Genomic DNA, 23,327 nt, shown 5'->3' with positions numbered 1-23,327 from the left:
TGTACCATCTGGCTTTGGGACTAAGACTATAGGGCTGTTCCACCCACTTTGGGATTCCTCAATTACACCTAGTTTTAGCATTTTTTTAACCTCTAAACTTATAGCCTTTCTTTTGGCCTCTGGGATTCGGTACGGTTTAAGGTTAACTCGGACCCCCGGTTCAGAGACTAGGTCATGTTCAATTACGCTAGTTCTACCTGGCCGTAGAGAGAAGATTTCTTTGTTTCTTTTCACTAAATTCTGAACCTCTCGTTTCTGATGAACAGACAGGGTTTCAGCTATGCTAACCTCTGGGTCAGTTTCTTGATTCTCTGACGGACCTGGGGGTACTAGGGTTAACAAGACTTCTCTATCTTTCCAGGGCTTGAGTAGGTTTATATGGTAAATTTGCTCAGGTTTCCTCCTACCTGGCTGTCTTACCTTATAATTTACTTCTCCCACTCTTTCCAAGACCTCATATGGCCCATGCCATTTAGCAAGGAATTTACTCTCCACGGTGGGAACCAGAACTAGTACCCTATCACCTGGAGAAAAAATTCTGACCCTAGCACCCTTATTATATGTATTCCTCTGTGCTTCTTGAGCTTTCTCCATGTGTTCCCTCACTATGGGTAGGACTGCAGCAATGCGGTCCTGCATCTGGGCAACATGCTCTATTACACTTCTGTAAGGGGTAACCTCGTGTTCCCAAGTCTCTTTGGCTATATCCAGTAAGCCCCTTGGGTGTCGGCCATACAATAGTTCAAACGGGGAGAAGCCAGTGGATGATTGGGGAACTTCCCTAATGGCAAATAACAGGTACGGTAACAAACAATCCCAGTTTTTCCCATCTTTATCAACCGCCCGCCGTAACATGCTCTTTAAGGTTTTATTGAACCTTTCCACTAAACCATCTGTTTGTGGATGATAGACTGAGGTTCTGAGATGCTTGATTTTTAGGAGTTTACATAGCTCTTTCGTTACTTGGGACATAAATGGTGTTCCCTGGTCAGATAGAATCTCTTTAGGAATCCCGACCCGGGAAAACAGAACTACTAACTCTTTTGCTATGTTTTTAGCAGAGGTGCTACGTAGGGGAACTGCCTCCGGATATCGGGTGGCATAATCTAATATTACCAATATATGCTGATGTCCCCTAGCAGACTTTATTAGGGGTCCTACTAGATCCATAGCAATCCGGTCAAATGGTACCTCTATTATGGGAAGGGGTACCAATGGGCTGCGGTACGCCTTGAACGGGGCGGTGATCTGACATTCTGGGCATGAGGAACAATAATTCGTAATTTCTGCCAGAACCCCAGGCCAATAGAAGCTTCGGAGAACCCTTTCTTTTGTCTTTTCCACCCCTAGGTGTCCCCCCAATGGATGACTATGTGCGAGGTGTAATACTACGTTACGGAATGTCCGTGGTACCAACAATTGTTTAGTTGTAGCTGATTTCCTTTTATCAACCCGATATACTAGGTCGTTCTCTACCTCGAAGTAGGGGTAAGCAAGTGACCTATCTGGTTGGCCAAGAGTACTATTCAGGTCCCGTATATTTCCCCTTGCTACCGCTAATGTGGGGTCCTCCCACTGGGCCTTCTTAAAACTCCCAGGACTGACCTCTAGGTCAGCGAGGGTCTTATCCGGTTCTGGGGTGGTAAGTGTCTGCTCAACATCTTGATTTGGGGTATTCCCTACCAAAGTAGTGATGGGGAAGGGAATTTTACAGCACTCCTCCTTTTCCCCCTTCTTATTTGGGCCCTCGTCAACCTCCATTTCTGAAAATGGGAAAGGATTTGTTTCTTCTAATACTTCGTTATGGTCTGCTATTGAACTCTGGGCGCTATTCTGAGCGGGGGACCACATTTTTAGAAAATGGGGAAAGTCGGTCCCTATTAACACATCATGTGCCAGTTTGGGTACAATACCCACCTTGAAATCTAAAGAACCAAACTCTGTTTCAAAAAAAACATCAACAGTGGAATATTCATGATTATCCCCATGTATACAACAAATTGCCACTCTTTGTGAACTGTTTCCCTGTTTTTTCTTAATGGGCAAGAGGTATTCGGACACTAGTGTGACCATGCTCCCAGAGTCAAGAAGTGCCCGAACCCTCTTACCATTAACCTTTACAAATGCCCACAGATGGTTATTCAAGGGGTCCTCTGGGCTAGGGCCCATACATTGGGACAACAGCGAATAAGGTTCCACGCTGTTGCATTGCATAGGCTCATCATTTAGTGGGCAGATTTTTGCTGTGTGGCCCCTCTCATGACAATTTACACATTTAGGTACATAGTCTGTGTCCCACTTAGAGCCTTTTCCCGGCTCCCCATGTTGGCTATTGCCCTTAGTGTGCGAACCACTGTTGCTGGTGCTGCGTGAAGGTGGTCGCCGCTCTTCAGCGCCCCTTAACCCCGGTACCCTTTTACCGTCTCTGGAAGAGTCCTGGAACCTCGGGTAGTGGGGTTGCTCCACGACTGTGGGTTGCGGGTGCTCTTCTGCTGCATTGTACCTTTCTACGAGGGCCACAAGCTCATCCGCATTGTGGGGGTCACTCCGACTGACCCAACGGCGTAAGGCAGAGGGAAGTTTCCTCAAGAACTGGTCCATGACCAACCGTTCCACGATGTGGCTGGCTGAGTTGATCTCGGGTTGTAGCCACTTCCGGGCGAGGTGGATGAGGTCATACATCTGGCTTCGGGTGGCTTTATCCATCGTGAAGGACCATGCGTGAAACCTTTGGGCGCGAACAGCCGTGGTTACGCCGAGGCGGGCGAGGATCTCGAACTTCAATTTTGCATAGACGTTAGCTTCGGCTGGCTCTAGATCAAAGTAAGCCTTCTGGGGTTCGCCGCTTAGGAAGGGTGCGATTAGACCAGCCCACTCAGCTTCTGGCCATCCCTCTCTCTGTGCCGTGCGTTCAAACGTGAGAAGATAGGCTTCCACATCATCCGAGGGTCCCATCTTCTGAAGGTAGTGGCTTGCCCTGGTCATTTTCGGTACTGGGGCTGCCGCTGCCAGTGGAAGGTTACTGATAGTCCCCCTCAGGATCTCGAGTTCCTGCTGTAAGCCCTGAGCGAACCGCTGTTGCTCCTCTCTCAGCAAGCGGTTTGTCTCTTGCTGGTTTGCATTCGCGTTTTGCAGGGCTTCATTCGTCTGTTGCTGGTTTGCATTCGCCTGTTGCTGGTTGGCATTCGCCTGTTGCTGGTTGGCATTAATCTCTTGCTGGGCTATTAGCAGCTGTTGCTGGGCTGCATTCGTCTGCTGCTGGCTTGCATTAGTTTCTTGCTGGGCTATTAACAGCTGTTGCTGGGTTTCATTCACGTCTTTCTGGGCAGCGACATTGCGTACCAGCGCACCCACCACGTCTTCCATCTTGTTTGCAGAGGATGAAAAAAACTTTTTTTTTTTTTTTTTTCAAAGTTCTTCAACCCGCAGACCCCCTAGTGTTCTGCCCGCATTCTCCACCATATGTGACAAACGGCTTACTCCGGGGCTCCGTCGTTTGTCCGGGACTGTTTAGAACACGGTCTTTTAGGGTAGGTTAAATGATGAGGCGTCACGTACTGTTCCTTTAAACAGGCTATGCCTGGTTTATTCAGTCCCAGGCACTGAGACTGCCACAGTGCATACAACAGAAAACAGATCAAAACAAAAGCTGCTCACCTGAGCGATAACTTAACTTAGATATCCCTGACTCAGGGTTGGAAGTGGCTTTTCCACTTCCAACATCAAAACACAGTACTTTTGCAGTCTTACACAAATGAACAGAAAGATTGAACCTGTTTGGGGAAGAGGCTTCTCCCCTCTGTAGTTCAGCAGCCTTCCAGCCTCCTGGCTCTTGTGGGGAGACCAGAGCAAACAGGAAATCAGTCTTTCATACCTGATTCCTAATTAGCATGACAGGTGACAGAAATCAGGCAGCAGACAAACTCTGGTCTGGATCTCTCATCCCTCAGTTCCAGCGCTTGCCAAACTGTGGGATGGAGTGTATGTATTATAAGGCTGCACTCCCAGGCCAAACAGGATAGAAACTGTCTAGTATCCTGGGAGCCCTATATACGGAATTTATTACCATCCCCTGGTTTCTGTCACAATATATATATATATATATATATATATATATATATATATATATATATATATATATATATATATATATATATATATATATATATATATATATATATATATATATATATATATATATATATACATACAGTGTTCGACCTATACATTTGCACGCCACGGGCGAGTGGATTTAACACTGTGGCGAGCTCCTATTGGCCCAAGCAGCACACGTGTGGTACTAGGTGGCGAGTAGATTTTTTGGTGATTTGTCGACCACTGTGTGTGTGTGTGTGTATATATATATATATATATATATATATATATATATATATATATATATATATATATATATATATATATATATATATATATATATATATATAATGATCTGTACCATGTTAGCCGAGCTTAATAATCAAAAACGAATAGACGATACCGTTCTGTGGCTAATAACGAAATGCGTTTATTTGTGCGAGCTTTCTCTTCTTAGGGTGATGTTACAATTGATTCAGCCAAAAAACTTTCTTGAAACAAAGCATCTATGGGTGAAGGCTATATCCCCCCTGTGCAGTATGCGATTTATGACCTGAGGTGTTAAATGGTCCCTGAATGCTTGTGATGTCAGAGAATGTGTGCGTGTACTTGTTTAAATTTTAATTAATAAAGCGCCCACAGTATGTACAGCGCTTTACAAAAGGTGTGTGTGTGTGGAGGGGGAGTGTATAACAATGGTGTGGGTAGGTGTTGAAATGTAAGAGATGTTTTGTTTCAAGAACGTTTTTTGACTGAATCAATCGTAACATCACCCGAAGACGAGATCAGGGGATCTCGAAAGCTCGCACAAATAAAAGCATTTCGTTAGCCACAGAACAGTATCGTCTATTCGTTTTTTGATTATTAAGCTTGGCTAACCCGGTACAGAAACCTGCCATACTAAACATTCAGTGTATTCAGACAAAATGAACACTTTGGTTAGAATACGAACAATTTGGGTCACTTTTGTATCACTCTAGTCATTGAAGAAAAATGACCTTTGCATCCCCATCTTCTTCCTAGCAGTCCCCTGTCTGCATCCACACCCTGCATGTACATTTATCAGAATTATCTCCTAGGTGTGGGATCTGCAGGGGCCATGCAATGCCAGACAAATGTACATTTATTTTCTATATGGGACCAGTGTATAACTTGGTCTCTGGCTGCTCCTAGCTAGCAGTGAGGTGGCTAACGGCACAATGTGTTTCAGACTCTTCCAGCACTTCTGTACACACCAACACACACCTAGTATGAAATTGGCAAGAGCAGAGTCTAAGGGCCACATCAAAGCCCTTGGCGGGCTGCATTTGGCCCACGGGCTGCCAGTTGAAGAGCCCTGTTGTAGAGTGAGTGATTAGATATTGCACCATTTAAGGACTGGACTAAAGAATCCTACGTTTTGAAGCAGATGAACCCAGTAGACTTTCGAATGGGAGCGGAGGTGTGATAAAGCTTGGCATCCTTTTTGTGTATGGGGGCCCAAGTGTGACTTTGGCAAAGTCACTATATTTCCTGTGACTGAAGCACCAAAATATAGATTGTAAGCTCTGTGCGGCATCCTGAATTGTTGCTGCAGGCGCTGTGCACTTAGGGTAAAATTACCAGAGGTAACACAATGCCTTCTGGACTGACACTGTCTGCTAGTCAAGTGCTTGATATTTGGTTACGGTCGGGTAATACTTAGTGCAGTATTACTTGATTGTAATCAAACTCCTCATTGCCTTGTTAAATTCCAAACCAGAAATGGCAGAGGGAGTGTATACAATCACAGTACTCTCAAGTGACAATTATATAGCGCCGTCCTCATTTTAGGTGGAGGCTGCAGTGTTGAATTGAGACTTCTGTTAAGTCCCTTGTATAAGAAGCTCATGTTGCTGTCTCATAGGTGCACTGTACCTGCCATATAACTATCGGCCCATTTACTGGACCGCATCATTATTTTTGGTTGTTACTGCACAGTAGACATGGAAGGTGACAATCATCATTATATTTGGCGCTAAAGGATCCTCAGAGTTTAAAGTATAATTTCAATGGCGAAGCATTCAGAGGTGTTAAATAAAAAATAAAATAAGTGATGTGTGATCTTGAGTTTATAGGCAAATCAAAAGCAGGTGTTGTACAATGTCACTTTATGAGAAACTGTACATAATACCGCGCTCCTCCCTATAGAAGTTTGCTGCAGGGAAAAAGATAGGCCTTAACATCTTAAAATAGAAAAATAAAATGAACGATTCCTGCGCTCCTACCAATCGGGCTAAAATAAAATAATAATCTCGTGAAAAAGGGTTATTTGGCTAAACCCTTTGGCCAAAGCATTTATCCGTTTATGGCTGTTATTCACCCGTAACTGTAAAGTTTCTGCCTTTGTTGGGTTCCCTTTATTTCACACTAACATTTCAGATACCATAAACTTTTGAGACTGTGGGTGATCTGGAGTTCATGCTGATCCTTGTCTCTCTTCTCCTTTCCCCCCCCATTTTTTTTTCCTCCTGAATATGGGGTTGGCAATATTTGTGATTTTTGGTTTTATAGATGCACTGCGCTACCATCTAACTTAAAGTTGTTGGGAATACATTGTTTAAAGAGCCCACATTCCTAACGTGAAGTTAAACTTTAATTGGTATAAGGAACCTACTTCTATTCTACAATTATTTGCATGTTTTTAAAGTAATACGCTCTGTCTGAGCTGGCTTTGCCAGTGTAAGAAGATCATGACAACTGATGTACAGTATTGCTGATTTATTAGGGTAATAAAAATAAAAAATAAAAACTCTCACTTGCACTCAAATGATTTGAAACTATTTAGAAGTGATCAAAAATGCAGGCTTTTGGAAGAGAAATTCTAATCCATAGAAAAGGTGGGAGCACCAAGTTTCAGAATTTTCCATGGCAATAAACTAAATATACCCCAAACGGTTAACACTATTTGATGAGGGTTGCAATAAAGTGTTAAACCGCTCTCTAATGCACAATAAAGAGCAAAAATGCCAGTCTGCTTCCATCCTGTGTTTCAGTATATATTCAGGTGGTTAAAAAAAACAAAACAAAAAAAAAAAACTTGTTTTGTTATGGTTTCCAAGACCAAATGCTTTGTGGAGTATGGTTGCTATTCAGCCACTCGAGGTTAGATGTACCACCTGAGTGTGGTATACATACCCTCCAATTGTACATATTTAGCAGGTACACTGCATGTTTTGGGGTCCTGTGGGACCAGCTCTACTGTACCTACAGTGTGTGTGTGTGTGTGTGTGTGTGTGTGTGTGTCTGTCTCCTCTGGCACTGAAGAAGTTAAACATAGCCGTGCTTACCAGCAATGGATTACATGCATATACCCTGAGCTTTTTATAAATGACTCCACCTTCTTAATTATTATTATTATTTTTTAATAACTGTCCTGCCTGTCGCTTCTCCCTTTGTTCCCCATACTCGTCTATATACCAACCCTATATCCCAGGATACCATCTTGGCACAAAGATGCCACCTTGTTTCCCAGGAATAACCCTTCCACGAGTCCCAGGTCTGGTAACATACCTAGGGTGACTACCTGGCTCCAGATTGGGAAGACAGTCTTTACTTTTTGGGGTTTTATACCTCCAGTCCCAATATTAATTTATTTTAAATGTGTATTGGGGGCTCCAAGGTCACATCGCACCGATGTCAAGATTGAAAAGCAAAAATAATTTGAATTTGTGATCTGGACCAAAAGATGACTTTAAAAAAAATACATCTGCAATAGTTTCAGTGAAATTTGCGACAACTAAAGCAATCTAGGTCAGTGATTACCAACCTGGGCATTGGGGCATCCTGGGGTCTCACGGCCAAGGATGTCACAAGAATGTATTGAGTCAGAAAAAAATAGGAGACTGATGAGTAAAGAATGGGAACTGTGTGGTTTCCAAGTAAAACATTATGTAATGTAGTTCTCACATATAGAAACATGGCTTGAAATTGTATTGTATGTCTTTATTTATATAGCAAAAGAATTGAAGGTTCAGGGCGCTACGGATTTCAGATACTTCAAGTATGGGACAAGAAGGGACTTTTATTATACACATACAAATAGCAAGCCGCTTTGTGTATATATCCCCAGGGCGACGGATGCAGGAGATAACATCGGCAACATCGTGGGACAGACGGGCCAATCGGAGATCGCGCAATTGCGTGATGGCGTCACCTGGAAGGACGCGGGACCCTGATGCGCGCTCGCGCATGCGCCTGGATGGGATACCTAGATCCCCAGATGCAGAGTCTACAGGACTGATCGGAGTACAGGACAGCCCACAGATTACGTCATGCGATGGAGATCCGGATGTGCGCGCGCGCATTGCACTTTGGACTGAGGCACTCACATGGGACTAACCGGATGATTTTAAGTAATCTCGCCTGGGTTGGGGGCTATAAATTGTGGACATTATATTGTGTATTCTATCTTCACTTGAGAAAGACCACTTTTTGTTGGTTGAAACGTTGTGTATATTGTGATATAATAAATTCTTTGGAGATCCGTAGAGCCCTGAACCTTCAATTCATTTGCTGACTTTGGAGTTTTTCACTGACAGGGACTCCCCTGGATCAGGGGCACCGGTAACAGCAAGTATCTGTAATCAGTTTATGGTGTGCTGCGTTACTCTTTCATTTATATAGCGCCATTAATGTTCATAGCGCTTCACAGTAGTAATATGCGACAATCCTATAAATAACAGGTCATGGGAATAAGTGCTTCAGACATAAAAGTAACATTTAGGAAGAGGAGTCCCTGCTCCAAAGAGCTTACAATCTAATAGGTAGGAAGGAGGTACAGAGACAGTGGGAGGGCATTCTGGTAAGTGTGTCTGCAGGGGGCCAAGCTTTATGTATCGTGCGTATAGTATTAGCCCTGGTGCTACTCATATGCTTGGAATGAATAAGGGTGTGTTTCAAATATTAGCCAAGAATCTACAGTAATAACAAAGGTTGACCATCACTCATTTGGTTGGACCAATTTGCCCTAATCTGTTAGCAATTTGTATGTTTCTTTGATACCCGACACAGGTTTATATCTAATCTTCACCACTTCATGGCCAACCGCACATTGCAATGCAATTCAGGTCCTTCCTGCCAATGCATCGCCCTGATCTCTTCATCTCTTGACCCCCCACAGCGCGAGTCCAAGCTTCCCTTAGGGGTAAACTATTCGGGGTGGGAAGGTAAATAAGCAGGACTCCCTGAGCCTGTGCATGAATGGTGCACCCTACTTGGCAGAGCTGATCCCACTGCACAAGCGCACGGTGCTGTAGCATCCCTCCTACAGTAGTTACCATGCAGCTTCCCGCCCCCTGTGATTGGCCGGGGCGCGCTGCGGGTCACAGTGTAGGAGGCGGCTCCTTCCCACACTGTAGCTCAGCTGTGTGTGTGTCTGAGAGAGGAGGGAGCTGGGAAACAGCAGCAGTACCAGCATCCAGCTCCCAGCAGCAGCACAGCACGGCAGCCTGCACACTACCCACTTTGCGCGCCTTGATGTGCACATCGCAGCCAGCCTAGAGCTGCCGCAGCCTCCCCCCCTCAGCCGTGCCGCCGCCTGCCCAGCAGGGATGAGAAAGAGAGCCCAGCCGGAGCCCGCGGGACATGAGAGCTTCGGCGCGGCTCCGCTGGACAGGGAGTGCCGCCTGCAGCAGAACCTGAGGCTGGCGGGCAGCGGGACAAAGGGGCATTACCCGCAGGAGACCGACTGCGGCAAGGGCATGAAGAGGTTCAGCAGCAGGTACAGAGGGGGCTGCACCCAGCGCTGGGGGGGGGGGGGGGGGGGAGGAGCTGGGACATGACAGCACTTACCTGTGTGACTGTATAGATCATTATCTATGTAGATCTATGTCTTATGATACTGTGTGTGTGTGTGTGTGTGTACATACACACATACATGTATGTATAAAACACATCTACTATCTCTCTCTTTTTTTTTAAGCTGATTGTTTAGAGCTGAGGCTCAATGTCTTCTGCTCCAATTGCTGGAACTTTAGGCTTAGTGGCTGGTGGGTTTTCAGCTATCTTTATATTTCTGTCACATACTTTCTGTTAAATCCTATTCATACATACATTGGTCTTCCCCATTCATAAATTTAAAAAAAGCTGTTGGCAATATTGAGGGGACGTCTTGGGGCTCCCTAACCTATATCACCAATGCATACATAACCTTTCCATCCTTGTGTTTTATTATTCATTCACATATATCATCACATCAAAGCACTGTTCTGGAAGCCTCTGGTGGAGGATAAATGTGCAGTTTCTAATTTTAAGCCTAAAAATTCAACATGTCTAATGCTGAATACTCCCTGTGGGAAAAAAAAATCACACATTATATTCTAATGTCTGTGCATCAAATTGGCCCAGTCCCATGTGTGGTTACAGATGATCAGGAGCTTTTGTAAAAATTGTACACATGCATCTATCTGAGCTATGGAGTATAGGACTTTTGGTTTATGTTTATAGTATGCAGCTAATTCTGCACCAATTAGCTAGAGGTTATCAGATTCCAGGAATCAGATCTGGGCTGTGACAATGTAATGAAGGATCCGCTGAAACTCGCGGGCAAAATATCCTATGACACAAATGAATCGATTTTTATTATTTTGACGAGCCATCATACAAATTATTCTATCTTCTCTTGCCCCCCCAGTAACCTTTGGTAACTACTTCAATCCTAAGGTCAGGTGGTACATGAAACCAATGGTTCTCGTGTGTATGTAATACTGTACATGGAATATATCTTGGTGTATTTACTTGCATGCGCCACATCCAGCTGGGACCTTTTGCCAGTGGCAAAGTTTAGCAGGATAGGTGTTTAGGCAGAAATAATAAATGATCAAGAGAGTCCTGCAGTTTTATATTGCATGTATGCAAAGGGACTTTCCTGTAGTGTGTGTATGTGTGTATATATATATATGATCATTTATTTTATTTTTATATATATATATATATATTCGGGGACCGAAACATCGTTTTTTGTGTCTTCTATCAAATATAGAACATTTATGATTTACTTACTTGCGTGCTGTCCCTTGATGTCGTGTTGCAACCGGTATCGTATGGTCTGTTATTGCTTTATGGGATAAGCACCAAAACTTATTTACTTGCAAATGGTGTGCCGGCCGTGCATTGGATTCTATATATGTGTATATGTATATCTATATATATATATATATATATATATATATATATATATATATATATATATATATATATATATATATATATATATATATATATATAGCAAATGGAAATATAACTGTATGCTCATTTGCATGTCTTAGGGAGGTAATGAGCATACAGTTATATTTCCATTTGCTGTGGAGGGTTTTTGTCACTTTTTTTTTACTCACCTTAACTTAACTAAGTATATATACTGAAAAAAATAATTATATATTATATATATATAATTATTTTTTTTCAGTAAGGACACTGTGTGCCAAAACTTGTCAAGAGTCAAACTTTTTTATTTTTTTTATTTTAATTTTTTTATTTTTGTAGAGGTGAACTGCAGTGTTTTGGGCGTAACCCTTTGTCATCCGCTCAAGTTGGTCAGGGTGTCAAACTTCATTTAGTCACTGTGTGTGTGAAAGAGCCAGAGTTGACTTATGCTTTTTAGTGATGCATTCAGTGTATTGCGTTTTAATCTGATTTTTCTGAAAACGTTGCACAGTTGTTTCAGAACTAAGCATCACTACTTCTGTGCGCGTATGAATTTGTTCCCGGAGGACTTGGAAATGGGAGAAATTTCCTCCTTATACAATTTTTTTTTCCAGACTTTTTATATATCTGATTTCATACTTAACAGATATTATCAATATTTATAAACAGAAGTGAAATATCCATCCCCCAATTCTATTATGCTAAATATAATATACAAATATACACAGAATGCATCATTGTTCCTTTTGGTGAGATATGTTGCAGTATTGCTACTGTATGTAATTCTGTGGAAACTGATACTTGGAGTTTATATTGAGACTTGCTACAATCCTGTTGGCTACATCAATGGATATTATATTTGTTCCTGTGAATGTGCTATTATTATTATAATTATTTTTTTTTTGGTCCACTAAAACCATGCATATTATCTAAAAACAATGTATTTATAGATTGACCGTCTTGCCACCAAAAAACATTAATAATGATTGAAAAAAACAAACCTCTTAAGCATTAGGTTACCATAGCAATGTTAAAAGTGGGAAAAAAAAGTGATATTACATTTTTTAACCTGTCATATTTAACCTATTCTGATTTACAGTGCAACCGGATCTCCGGCACTTATGGGTCATGTGATGGCTGCTCCATAGGAGAGGTCAACCCAATCACCCTCTAGAAAATGAGCAACGGCCTAAGAGAAACTTGGAACATCATGAGGGCTTCTGGTTGGCCAAGTACAGTGCATTGTGAGGGCTTCTGGTTGGCCAAGTACAGTGCATCGTGAGGGCTTCTGGTTGGCCAAGTACAGTGCATCGTGAGGGCTTCTGGTTGGCCAAGTACAGTGCATCATGAGGGCTTCTGGTGGGCCATGTACAATGCATCATGAGGGCTTCTGGTTGGCCAAGTACAGTGCATCGTGAGGGCTTCTGGTTGGCCAAGTACAGTGCATTGTGAGGGCTTCTGGTTGGCCAAGTACAGTGCATCGTGAGGGCTTCTGGTTGGCCAAGTACAGTGCATCATGAGGGCTTCTGGTGGGCCATGTACAATGCATCATGAGGGCTTCTGGTGGGCCATGTACAGTGCATCATGAGGGTACTGTAAACGTTGGCACTTATGGTGCCAGCTATGCCTTGCACTACAATGTGTTGTAGTCTCTTAGGATATAGAAGGGTTAAACCTACCACTGTCCTTGGGAGAGCTTGCCCCTACCTTGAAGTGCTTGAGGTTTTTGGCACATCAGAAATAGCACAGATCGGCAATAGGGAATTACATTTACCGCTTCAACCAACACCGTGAGCACCTGATCCTTTTCAGGGTCATACAGTACTAATTAAGAAGTATCAGCAGAACTTTAAACCTCACTTCCTTTTATTGCTGCAAAAATATCAGGCCTGTATCTGCTTTTGGGAGGTCAAATGTTGAGAATAACAATGAGAGGCTGCAAGAATTTCTGCGTTTTAAAACGAGGAGGTGGTGGTTTACAAAAGGTGTAATATCATTCCAAATATCCAAATCATGGGATAGTCAAAAGCCTAAGTGAAAAGGTAGTTAATTCTGTGGTGCCACTGAGCAAGATATGTAAGAAGTGCAACACAGTGAAAACATCCCACAACTATTATTTCCACTATATTTAACATTCATTAAATATGTATTTTTACATTGTCGTCTTTAATCACGGAGGTCATTTTTTGAGTTGTACAATGACAAGTAACAGAATATGCCGTGTATGCCTGTAATCGCATTTAGAGCCATGTGATGCAACAGTTTGAGCACAGTATTAAAATAGGCGACAATCCACAATTGTGACATTTAAAAGGACCACCAAAAATGTTTGACATAGTAAGAAATTTTAAGGAGGATGCAAAAAGTATGATTGTGTGTGTGTCTGTGTGGGTATATACACACACACACACGCACACTATATTGACCGTATAAGTGACTTTGTTGATTTGTTACATTGTGATGTTGACAAGTTTTGACTTGTATAATTTGTCATTACCCAGAATCCCTAGCTACAGTGGAAGCATTGTATGCTAAGAGATAATAGGGAAAGACAGGATTGTGGCACGGCCTGCGACATGTGACTGCACACAAGTTGTTTTTTTTGCTGAATTGTAGTACAGAAGCTGGCAAATATATACAGTACAGATTTGCTATTCCAACCTATGTAGCAGTTAGAACATTGAGCCAAAAAAGGGAAATTCATCTTGTGATGCAAACAACAAACTGAGGCAGGTTGCAATTTTAATGTTTGGCAGATTTTTAGCTGCAGTAACGCGAGCTGCTCGAGTCAATACATACACTGCAGTGACTTTGGAGGTTTAACAAATGTACATAAAGGATTTTGATGTACGGTTAAAGGAAGAAATATTCATGTAACACATCCCTCAAATGGAAGGGCAGCAGTGTCCTCATACACATGACTCCCCCCTCCCTGTATAGTTTAGAGCAGGATCACTGCTAGAGACCTGCTGAGCATTGCAGGGGTGCCGACTCTGCAGTAGTTAATTCTGCTTCTCGCCCTAAAAGCCAGAATTCTGCGTCCTGGCATGAAGAGCAGATCTGTGTTCTTTCATTTTGTTCAAGCTTTTTATTGATCTTCAAAACTCAACTTAATTATGCAGTTATTTTAACACAAGGGAAAATATGCAGACACATTTTAGGATGCAGGCTGCACGATGGGATTTCCACTACTAATTGCATTTTACATCTTACTTTTTTTTTTTAATTATATATATATGTGTGTGTGTGTGTGTGTGTGTGTGTGTGTGTGTGTGTGTATGTGTATGTATATATATATATATATATATATATATATATATATATATATATATATATATATATAATGTGTGTGTGTGTGTGTGTGTGTGTGTGTGTGTGTGTGTATATATATGTATATATATATATATATGTATATATATATATATATATATATATATATATATATATATATATATATATATATATATATATATATATATATATATATATATATATATATAATTCAGCAGTGATATTGATGTAACAATGACAAGGGGTGGACACCAAAGTTTTTAGGAGCCAGTTTGGTAAAGAAGGGTGAGGGGCGCTGGGGGGAGGCTGTTGCTGCACATCCCCACACACCCACTCCTTGGCACAGGCTGTGTGTGTATGACACACTGACAAGCTCGCACAATTCCCACCCCCCCCTGCCAGAAGTTGGCTGAAGTGAACGGGTTGGCATAATCATTTAGGGCTCCATCCCCTCTCGCACCGTGCTCTCCCCACGCTGGACTAAACAGCGCAGTGACTGACCTATCAGTCACCGCTGCAACCGGCAGCAGCGCTCTCTCTAGCAAAGCAGGATGGGTTGTGAGCATGGGCGTCCGTAGAAATTTTTTAAGGGGGGGGGGGGGCATCATTTATAACCGCAGCGCAATGGCGGTCCCGGCTGCGGCACAGATTGGTCCCGACTTGGGAGTGAGACGGCTTTCATTGGTAGGTAGTGTTACCAATGAGAGCCGCATCACTCCCGAGTGCTACCAATGACAGTGCGCTGCGTTTCCTCCTGCGTAGCAGCATAGGCTAGCCTACCACTAGCTGCCTGCCGCGGCGCCAGGGGCACCCACCCACCTCCGTCCCCCGGTCCACCCACCTCCGTCCCGGTCCACCCAGAGTCTGTTTTTGGCGTTTATAGCGCCGTTAACGTACTGTACGGCGCCATAAATGCCAAAAACAGCCCAGGACTGCGAGTGATCCAGGCAGAGCCGCCAACAGAAATCATGGGGCCCAGGACAAATGAAAGGAGCAGGCTCCCCCCGAACCCATAGCAACCCCCCGAACCCATAGCGCACCTACCACGGAAAAATATCTTTTAGAGCGCAACTTTTACTTAACTGTTTTCTTATTGTGATACAGAATAAAACATTACAATGCAACCTGTTTATTTTTATATTTTCAACAAAAGACATGTGTCTGCCTGCCTGGGTGGGTGAGTGGGTGAATGACAGTGGGTGGGTGAATGACGGTGGGTCGGTGGGTGAATGACAGTGGGTGGGTGGGTGAATGACGGTGGGTGGGTGAATGACGGTTGAATGATGGTGGGTGGGTGGGATAATGACGGTAGGTGGGTGGATGAATGATGGTGGGTGGGTGGATGAATGATGGTGGTTGGGTGAATGACAGTGAGTGAGTGTGTGGATGGGTGAATGACAGTGGGTGGGTGGATGAATGTTGAATGTGGGTGGGTGAATGACGGTGGGAGGGAGAGAGTGACTGGGTGACAGTGACTGGGTGGGTGGGTGACAGTGACTGGGTGGGTGGGTGGCAAACAGTTACTGGGTGGGTGGGAGACAGTGACTGGGTGACTGAGTGAGTGACAGTGACTGGGTGGGTGACAGTGACTGGGTGGGTGACAGTGACAGTGGGTGACAGTGACAGTGGGTGACAGTGACTGGGTGGGGTGACTTACCTTGACCGGTTGGGTGTAGCTTGTCGCCGGACGCTTCCCCCTCCTGCCCCCGATATCCCCTTCTGCCCCCGATATCCCCGCGGCAGCTGCCAGGGACGGGAGGTGGGCCTGGGGAGGGGGCGCGGGAGGAGGGCTCGGGGGGGGGGCAAGGCCACGGGAGGTGGGCCGGGGGGCACGTGGGAGGTGGGTGCGCGGGAAGCTGGCCAAGGGGGGGAAGCGGGCCGCAGAGGAGCTGGTACTTCCCCCTCCATCCCACGTTGGGAGCAGGCCGCAGGAGGAGCTGGTACTTCCCCCTCCATCCCACGTTGGGAGCAGGCCGCAGGAGGAGCTGGTACTTCCCCCTCTGTCCCACGTTGGGAGCGGGAGGGGGAGCGGGCCGCAGAGGAGCTTGGCTTGTACTTCCCCCTCCGTCCCACTTTGGGAGCGGGGGGAAGCGGGCCCTGCTTGCCCTGCGCATGCGCGTCGGGACCGCGGGGAATCGGCGCCATTTTTTTAAACTTTTTTAAAAAATTAATTTATTTAATTAACTGGTGCCCGGCCGCGCAGGGGGCCCGGCCTGACCCACGGGGCCCGGGAAGCATTACCCTTTGTCCCCCCTGTGCCCCCCCTGTTTGCGACCCTGGATCCAGGGGGGGGCAAGCGCCCCCCCTTTGCCACTCCTGCGGACGCCCATGGTTGTGAGCGACTGACCCGGTAGCCCAGATGCCAGGATTACATTGTGTGGCGCCTAGTACTTTTCCATCCCTGATTCCATGACTGCAGTAGGCTGAAAATGTATGCCATTACATGTTACTAGTATAAAAAAAATAGTAACGTCAAAGATTATTATTTTATTTTTTTTAAAGATATTACCAACAACAATGAATGGTCTCTTAATGTCTCTGCTTGTTAGGAAAGCTTTAGGCAGAGTTTAAATGAATAGGACTTATAAGGGAATTTTTTAAGACGCAAATGGCTTAAGAGCATATTGAATTGAAGGGCCATTGTGCGAGATCCTGGTATCTGGAACATACAAGTAATGCACAGGGTGACAGGATAACTCTCCTCATATGGGTGTACAAGTGACCCACACAGGAATCAAATGAACAGACTTGTGTACTCCTGTTTAAACCACTAAACTGCATCGTCTCTCTCATTCCAGTAGGGGAATACCGCTATGGGTTATTGCACTGTAATCCCTCTCCTTGGCGTCACAACATAATGCGCTGATGCCGCTTTGACCCAGTTGGTGCCAGAAAGGAGGAGTTAAGGATGTGACCCTGAACTCTTCAGCCTCACCGTGAGGGTATCCCTCATTCTGACACCGATTTATAACATTCACAACCAGTTCTGATGCCATAGCTTAAGAATACAACAAAAGACCAAAAGCCCCAGTGCTACATCCAATATGACAAATGATCTACTTAAATACTTATCTGTCTCTCCTCGGAAGCAAGGGTCAAATTCTTTGGCCAAAGAATTTTTAAGCCTGTAACATGCCAAGCTTACACCATTTTTATGGGTCCTAACGTGGTTACAAGCTTAAAAATACTTTAGACTCTGACCAAGTTACTATAGCTCAGGGGTGCGCAAACTGGAGGGCGTGAGATTTTTCTGTGGGGCGCGGGTAGTTGCAGAGACCCCGTGCTCTTCCCCATAGGCATTAAAATGAAATGCCGGGGTATCGCGTGAGGCCTCTGGAACCTCAACTTACCTTGCTTCAGCCGGCGTCTGGAAGCATCTCCATGGCAACGCGGCATCATTTGACGCCACAGGGTCATGCGGCGTGATGTCACACGCGCGTTGCCATAGGAACACCGCGGTTGATATCACATGAACCCCTGCTTCATTTGACGCCGCACTGAGCGAAGGGGGGGGCGAGCACCGGGGGACAAGAGGCAGGGGGCGCAGTAGCAAAAGTTTGCGCACCCCTGCCCTAGCATATGAGAAGAGAGACAGATGAGTATTTAACAATCTCATTTGTGATATTCGATGTAACACTCCTTTTGACATACATATACATGGTGTGATGGGTTTGGGTTCTGAGCTCGCAGGGGATGTCTGTTTTTACTTGACGAATAACTCGGAGGTTCAAAGGCATGTATACTGTAAACCAACTATTTTTTATTTATCCCTCTTCAATCGTTTCTTTGTGAATTTTCATTGGACTGTTTGCTGCTGGGTTTAATGAAGCGCAATCTTTCTGTCGTGTGCTTTGTTGAAGATCCGAGTTGAATTGGTGGTATTTAGGATTTACATTGAAGTCCTGAAGGGAAGTGGGAAGTCTCTTTTGCAGATGTTGCAAACTTATGTTGGCAATTACCTGTATACTACAAAAAACATCAGATGGAGACTTTAGACAAACGAATGGCTGTTGAAGCCGCTTTGCGCACTGAGTGACTTTCCTGGGTTTTAGTATAGTTTCTGGAGATAATTAGTTTACGATGTGCTGCAATATTTGGGGTCCAGGTACAGCCCTCATTAATTATGCTGTTGAATGTCTCCCCATGCTGGAGAACATTGTAGTCCCATTTATTTGAATTCATTCATGGGAAGCCGCTTCATAATCTATTGAACAAGGGCCCAATATCACCTCCTTCCATGTAGACCTTGCAGAGGGGCTTCACATTCGTATGGGTTACTGGCTTTGAGAAACTGGAGAGTTTTTTCCCCCACTCCTCATGTGAAGGGGACGAATGTTTTAATGCTCCAATTTTGTATGGGACCCCATCGTTAAAGTATTATTGCTACTGTGACTCCTAACCTTTCTCTGGGCTCTTCTTGACCATTTATTTACGTTTCTAAGCAAGTACTCCACTCCCACATTTTTATTTATTTTTTATGTATATTTTGTCATGATGAGTTTTTTATTTTTATGCATGAACCCTAGAGGTGTTTTGGGGGGATAAAAAACAACGGCTACAGCTTCTTTTTAATGCAGTTTTTTTGTCTGTAGGGTTAAAATTAATTGATGGAGCAATTGAAATGATACCTTTGTGTGTATTTTCTCCCCTCAGATTAGTAACCGAGTGCTTGTTCCTATAACTTTTTGTTTTTATATCATCTATATAGTTCCTTAATCTTTGTGTCTAGTGTCAGTGTCTTCTCCCTCAATGCGGCGTACGCTCTCTCGTTCAGAGTTTATAGGGGTGTGTCATAGATAAAAAAGTTACCCATCAGCGTTAGTGTTCCTGTATTTGAACATCCTAAAAGTTTCATTTAAAGCTGCAAAACATGTGAAATCTTATGTTTCTTTGTTTTGTTTATAAAATAAACCAGTTCTGCAGTATTGGATAATAGTGACTGACTGTTTTGCTTTTTGATTGTCAATTCTTAATGCCATTTTTAATGAGTTTTAAAGCATCCTTTGATTTCCATAGCAGGTTTTAGCTCACCTCCCAAGCACTGCAAGATCTTTGTAGCACTTTCCTCCTGTTTGTGATCATTTGTTCAAACATTTCTCAGCAGTGTGAGCTGTAAACTGTAACAATAGATATGGTTACCTTGGTAATCTATAAGGATACATTGTAGCCGCTGAGTTACACTGACCTGAAGCAGCCATTCTGTTATGCCAGGGGTCGGCAACCTGCAGCTCAGGAGCCGCATGCAGCTCTTTCCGCTCCTACTTGTGCTCTCTGCAGGTTGCCGACCCCCAGCTGCTGCTTGTCTGCCTCACTATATCCGGGCGGTGGCTGCGGGGGTGGGGGGCCCGGCCGGCGCGTGCTGGTCTGGCCTCTTGTTGCCGCCGGGCCCAATGTCTCCCCAGTTGTATGTCTGTCTCTCTCCTGTATTGTAATGAAAAAACTAAATAAAAGGATATTTTGTCGTATGTTTATGCTTATATAGTGTGTGTGTGTGTGTGTGTGTGTGTGTGTGTGTGTGTGTGTGTGTGTGTGTGTGTGTGTGTGTGTGTGTGTGTGTGTGTGTGTACAGTATGTGTTTCTGGGGGTGTAATATTCATGCATGTGTTGCGGCTCTCTGAATATTTTGGAGAAAGATATATATTTTGTATAAAATGGCTCTTCTTACTGGAGACGTTGCAGACCTCTGGAGCACCAAATGATTTGCCACCTTAGGTAAAAATGTAGGTCTTGTCACATGTTTTACATATACAAATAATAATAAAAAAATAAAAAAAAAGTTGAAAAGTAGTATTGCTGCTTTAACTCTCTGACATTACATTTAATGTAAATGGGTTCTATGCAGTTTGTTATTTCCACATTAAACCATGACAATTAAGTACCCCACGAAGGCCTGCCAGAGTAACAGTGCCGCTCTCAGCAGTCTGCAGTATAATTGTGGAATTTAAATGATGCTGTATGGTACAGCCAGAGTGATGGCTATCCTGGAATGAGCCAGTTTAATTTATTGCAACAAGAGCTAAATCTGCTAGTTTGGAAACAAATCGCATCAGTGCTTTTGCTTCTCTCTGTGAAAATGTGTATATATACAGTATATCTTTTTCCACATCTCTAAATCTTTCAGAGGAATTTGTGGGGAAATGAATTTAGTGCGAGGGCTAATAAGAGAACAGAACACAAACGGGTTTATACGCGTGTGCTTTTTGTACATGACATTTTCTGCACTAAACTGCACTTGTACGAATTTTTTTTTCTCCCAGTTTCTAAATCCGTATTGTTCCTTTTTTTGTTTTGAGGCTGAATTGAAATGCTGACGTTAACGAAAGAGAAAAGCATCGTAGGTAAAGGTCACAGTCAAAGGCGTCCTGACTAAACATGTCGGATTCCACGTTCGCCCGGAGGAAACGATTCTCGTTTCAGCATTTACAGGCTGAAGAAACAATTACGATTTTTCTGCAAAAAAATAAAAAAATTTGATCACAGATTGAAGCCTCAATGTTGCAGCCATGCTTAACAAACCAATCTTTAAATTGAATATATAAAAACATAAATTGACCCATGGTAAAAGGCCTCCTGGGCTGCTGTTCAACCTTGAAAAGCTGTTTTTTTTTTTTTGTCTCTCCCTGAGCATTTTTGAATTCCTTTTCTGTATTAGTATCCATCACGTCTGCAGCTCGCAAAAATGGTCCCTTTGGACCAGAAAAAGCCCCAAGTGCCTCTCCACGCGCAGCCTGTCTGCAGTGCGGGCGCGTGGTCTGAGGCAGCAGGGCCTTAGCCTAAGGCCGTGATTATACAGAAAAACGCACGCTCGCGGCGCCGTTTGCCTGAAAAACAACTTAAAAAAAAAAAACAATAGCAGCGCTTATACCTGTTGTGGCGTACGCGCCGCATGGCACTGCAGGGCGGATGTCTCCTGGCGCGATCCTCGGATTTCTTCTTGGCTGGCGACGCTGCGTCACGTCAGCGGTTCCAGCCAATGAGGGTGAAACCGCTCACGGCCACGCCTCCCTGTCTCCCTGTCTCCGCTTTGAAGTTTCCCTGGTGTAATCAAGATGCCGCTCGGCGGCAGCGTGAGGTTGACATCACCGGATCGCGCTGCCGCTCAGCGGCATCTGGTATAATCGAGCCCTTGGTTTTGAATGACCTGTTCACGGTGCAGTTACTTTGTCCTGTACACTATGCAGACTCCATTGTTTTTAACCCCCAGTGTTTATTCAATGTGATTCAATATTGCCAGCACTTCCAAGTACAGCTACTTCATTTACTGTGCAGGGTGGATCCTGGTCATGAGACTAAATGTCTGTTTACATTTAATCCAAGGTATGTCTTTGCTGCTACACAGGAATTTAACTCTAAAATCTGCATACGAGCTGCCAGAGACTCCCTGCCATGAAGAATACATTTGTTGCAGTGGACCATAAAAATAAAAATGAATGTACACATAGAGAGACAATTCAATCAAATCACTCATTTGTCCAACATGCTGGTTTTTTTTTTTGCTTTCCTAGTAAATTCAAACCTCACATACCCACAGACACTAACATGCACACATTTGTGACCAATATATAGCAACAGTTATTGCTTTTTCTAATGTATACAACTGGACCATCAATATCATTGCACTTATGGAACATTTCTTTACACATAGCTTTTGATTAAGCGGACAACTGTCTAACAAAGTGCTGTGTGCATTTTGAGTCCTTTTCAATTATCCAGAAAATAAAGTGGGATAAATATAATTTGTAAAGTCTCTCTCTCTCTATCTCTAAGGTTACATTGGATCTAAATCAAACCAATTCATAATTGACCTATCTGCAGCCATTATAATCTTAGACTTGACTAATATCAATAAACACTTGGGAATACCAACAACCTCGTAAAAGAAAATAGAACCACAGTATAACCAAAAAGAAAGGAGGAGGGGAGTAGAGCATTTTAAATAGGAGCTTCTTTCTCTGCGGGTTTGGTCTGCCGTCCTCCATCGCGCGTGTATACCAGAGTTTCAGATTTTACATTTTTTTTTTTTTAAATTAAAATACAATTTCTGTTTTTTACCACTTGAGTTGGCTCTTTAATTGCACGCAGGGAAGAACAATTGATATTTAGGTGAATTTATAACAGATCAGGTAGGCTTGTGTCATAGGATTGTGTGTGTCCGTCTTTTTTAAGGGTAAGCTGTTTTGATGGCCGGTAAATGTGTCCTATTATCTCACTATTGGGGAATTGTTAAAGACAGGCATGGGTGTCTTCTTGTTCTTTGTTTATTTGTGGGGTTTTAGTTTTAAAAGCTTATTGGTTTATGATCAATAAAAAAGTTAAACAGTGAGCCTCTATGTTGGCACACTTTGGTGATATTTATGGTACAGAAAGTTCCAGATCCCATAGATTTTGATGTCATTTCACACAGCTTCCAGTTCTCCATAAATGACCATAATGTAATGAGAATATTTTCCATAGGTAGATGCTTCTAGCACTGGTTATAAATCACTGCTCAAAAACTTGGTCTGAAATGAAAACTTCACGTTAAAGCTGAAGTTCAAGCAATATCCTTTTTTTTAAATTTTTTTAAATAAATCGGTTCTGTACTATGAGAAAATACTTGAAGCATAAACAAACAAGACATTTTAAAGACATTTTTAATGTATTATAATGTAAGAAGCATTTTGTTTCTATAGCAACCATTTACAGTGTCGCATCCCCTTCCTCTTCTGAAACAGGCCCTGGCACATCCCTTTTTGAGCCCTGTCCTTTCTCTAGCAGTGCAGCAATAGAATCTAGTG

At 43.4% G+C, this 23,327-nt stretch overlaps 1 protein-coding gene across 4 annotated transcripts in view; it reads left to right on the top strand.

Moving 5' to 3' along the window:
- ABHD12 (abhydrolase domain containing 12, lysophospholipase) overlaps positions 1-23,327 on the top strand; it is a 128,895-nt gene that overhangs the window by 16,324 nt on the left and 89,244 nt on the right. For 2 of the 4 annotated variants that reach the window (XR_012800946.1, XM_075596310.1), the window contains exon 1: positions 9,457-9,835. The exons of 1 other annotated variant lie outside the window; for it this stretch is intronic. Coding sequence is in view for 2 of the 3 variants with exons in the window: in XM_075596310.1 (XP_075452425.1) it covers positions 9,666-9,835 (170 nt within the window). In the remaining variant the exon portion in view is untranslated. Of the gene's footprint in view, positions 1-9,456; positions 9,836-23,327 lie in introns of those variants that run through there. One more of the 4 variants, XM_075596312.1, reaches the window with a different exon arrangement.

Source organism: Ascaphus truei, chromosome 4 (genome assembly GCF_040206685.1).
Source record: "Ascaphus truei isolate aAscTru1 chromosome 4, aAscTru1.hap1, whole genome shotgun sequence".
NCBI classification, from domain to species: domain Eukaryota; kingdom Metazoa; phylum Chordata; class Amphibia; order Anura; family Ascaphidae; genus Ascaphus; species Ascaphus truei.
This window is presented reverse-complemented; position numbering and strand designations above follow the sequence as displayed.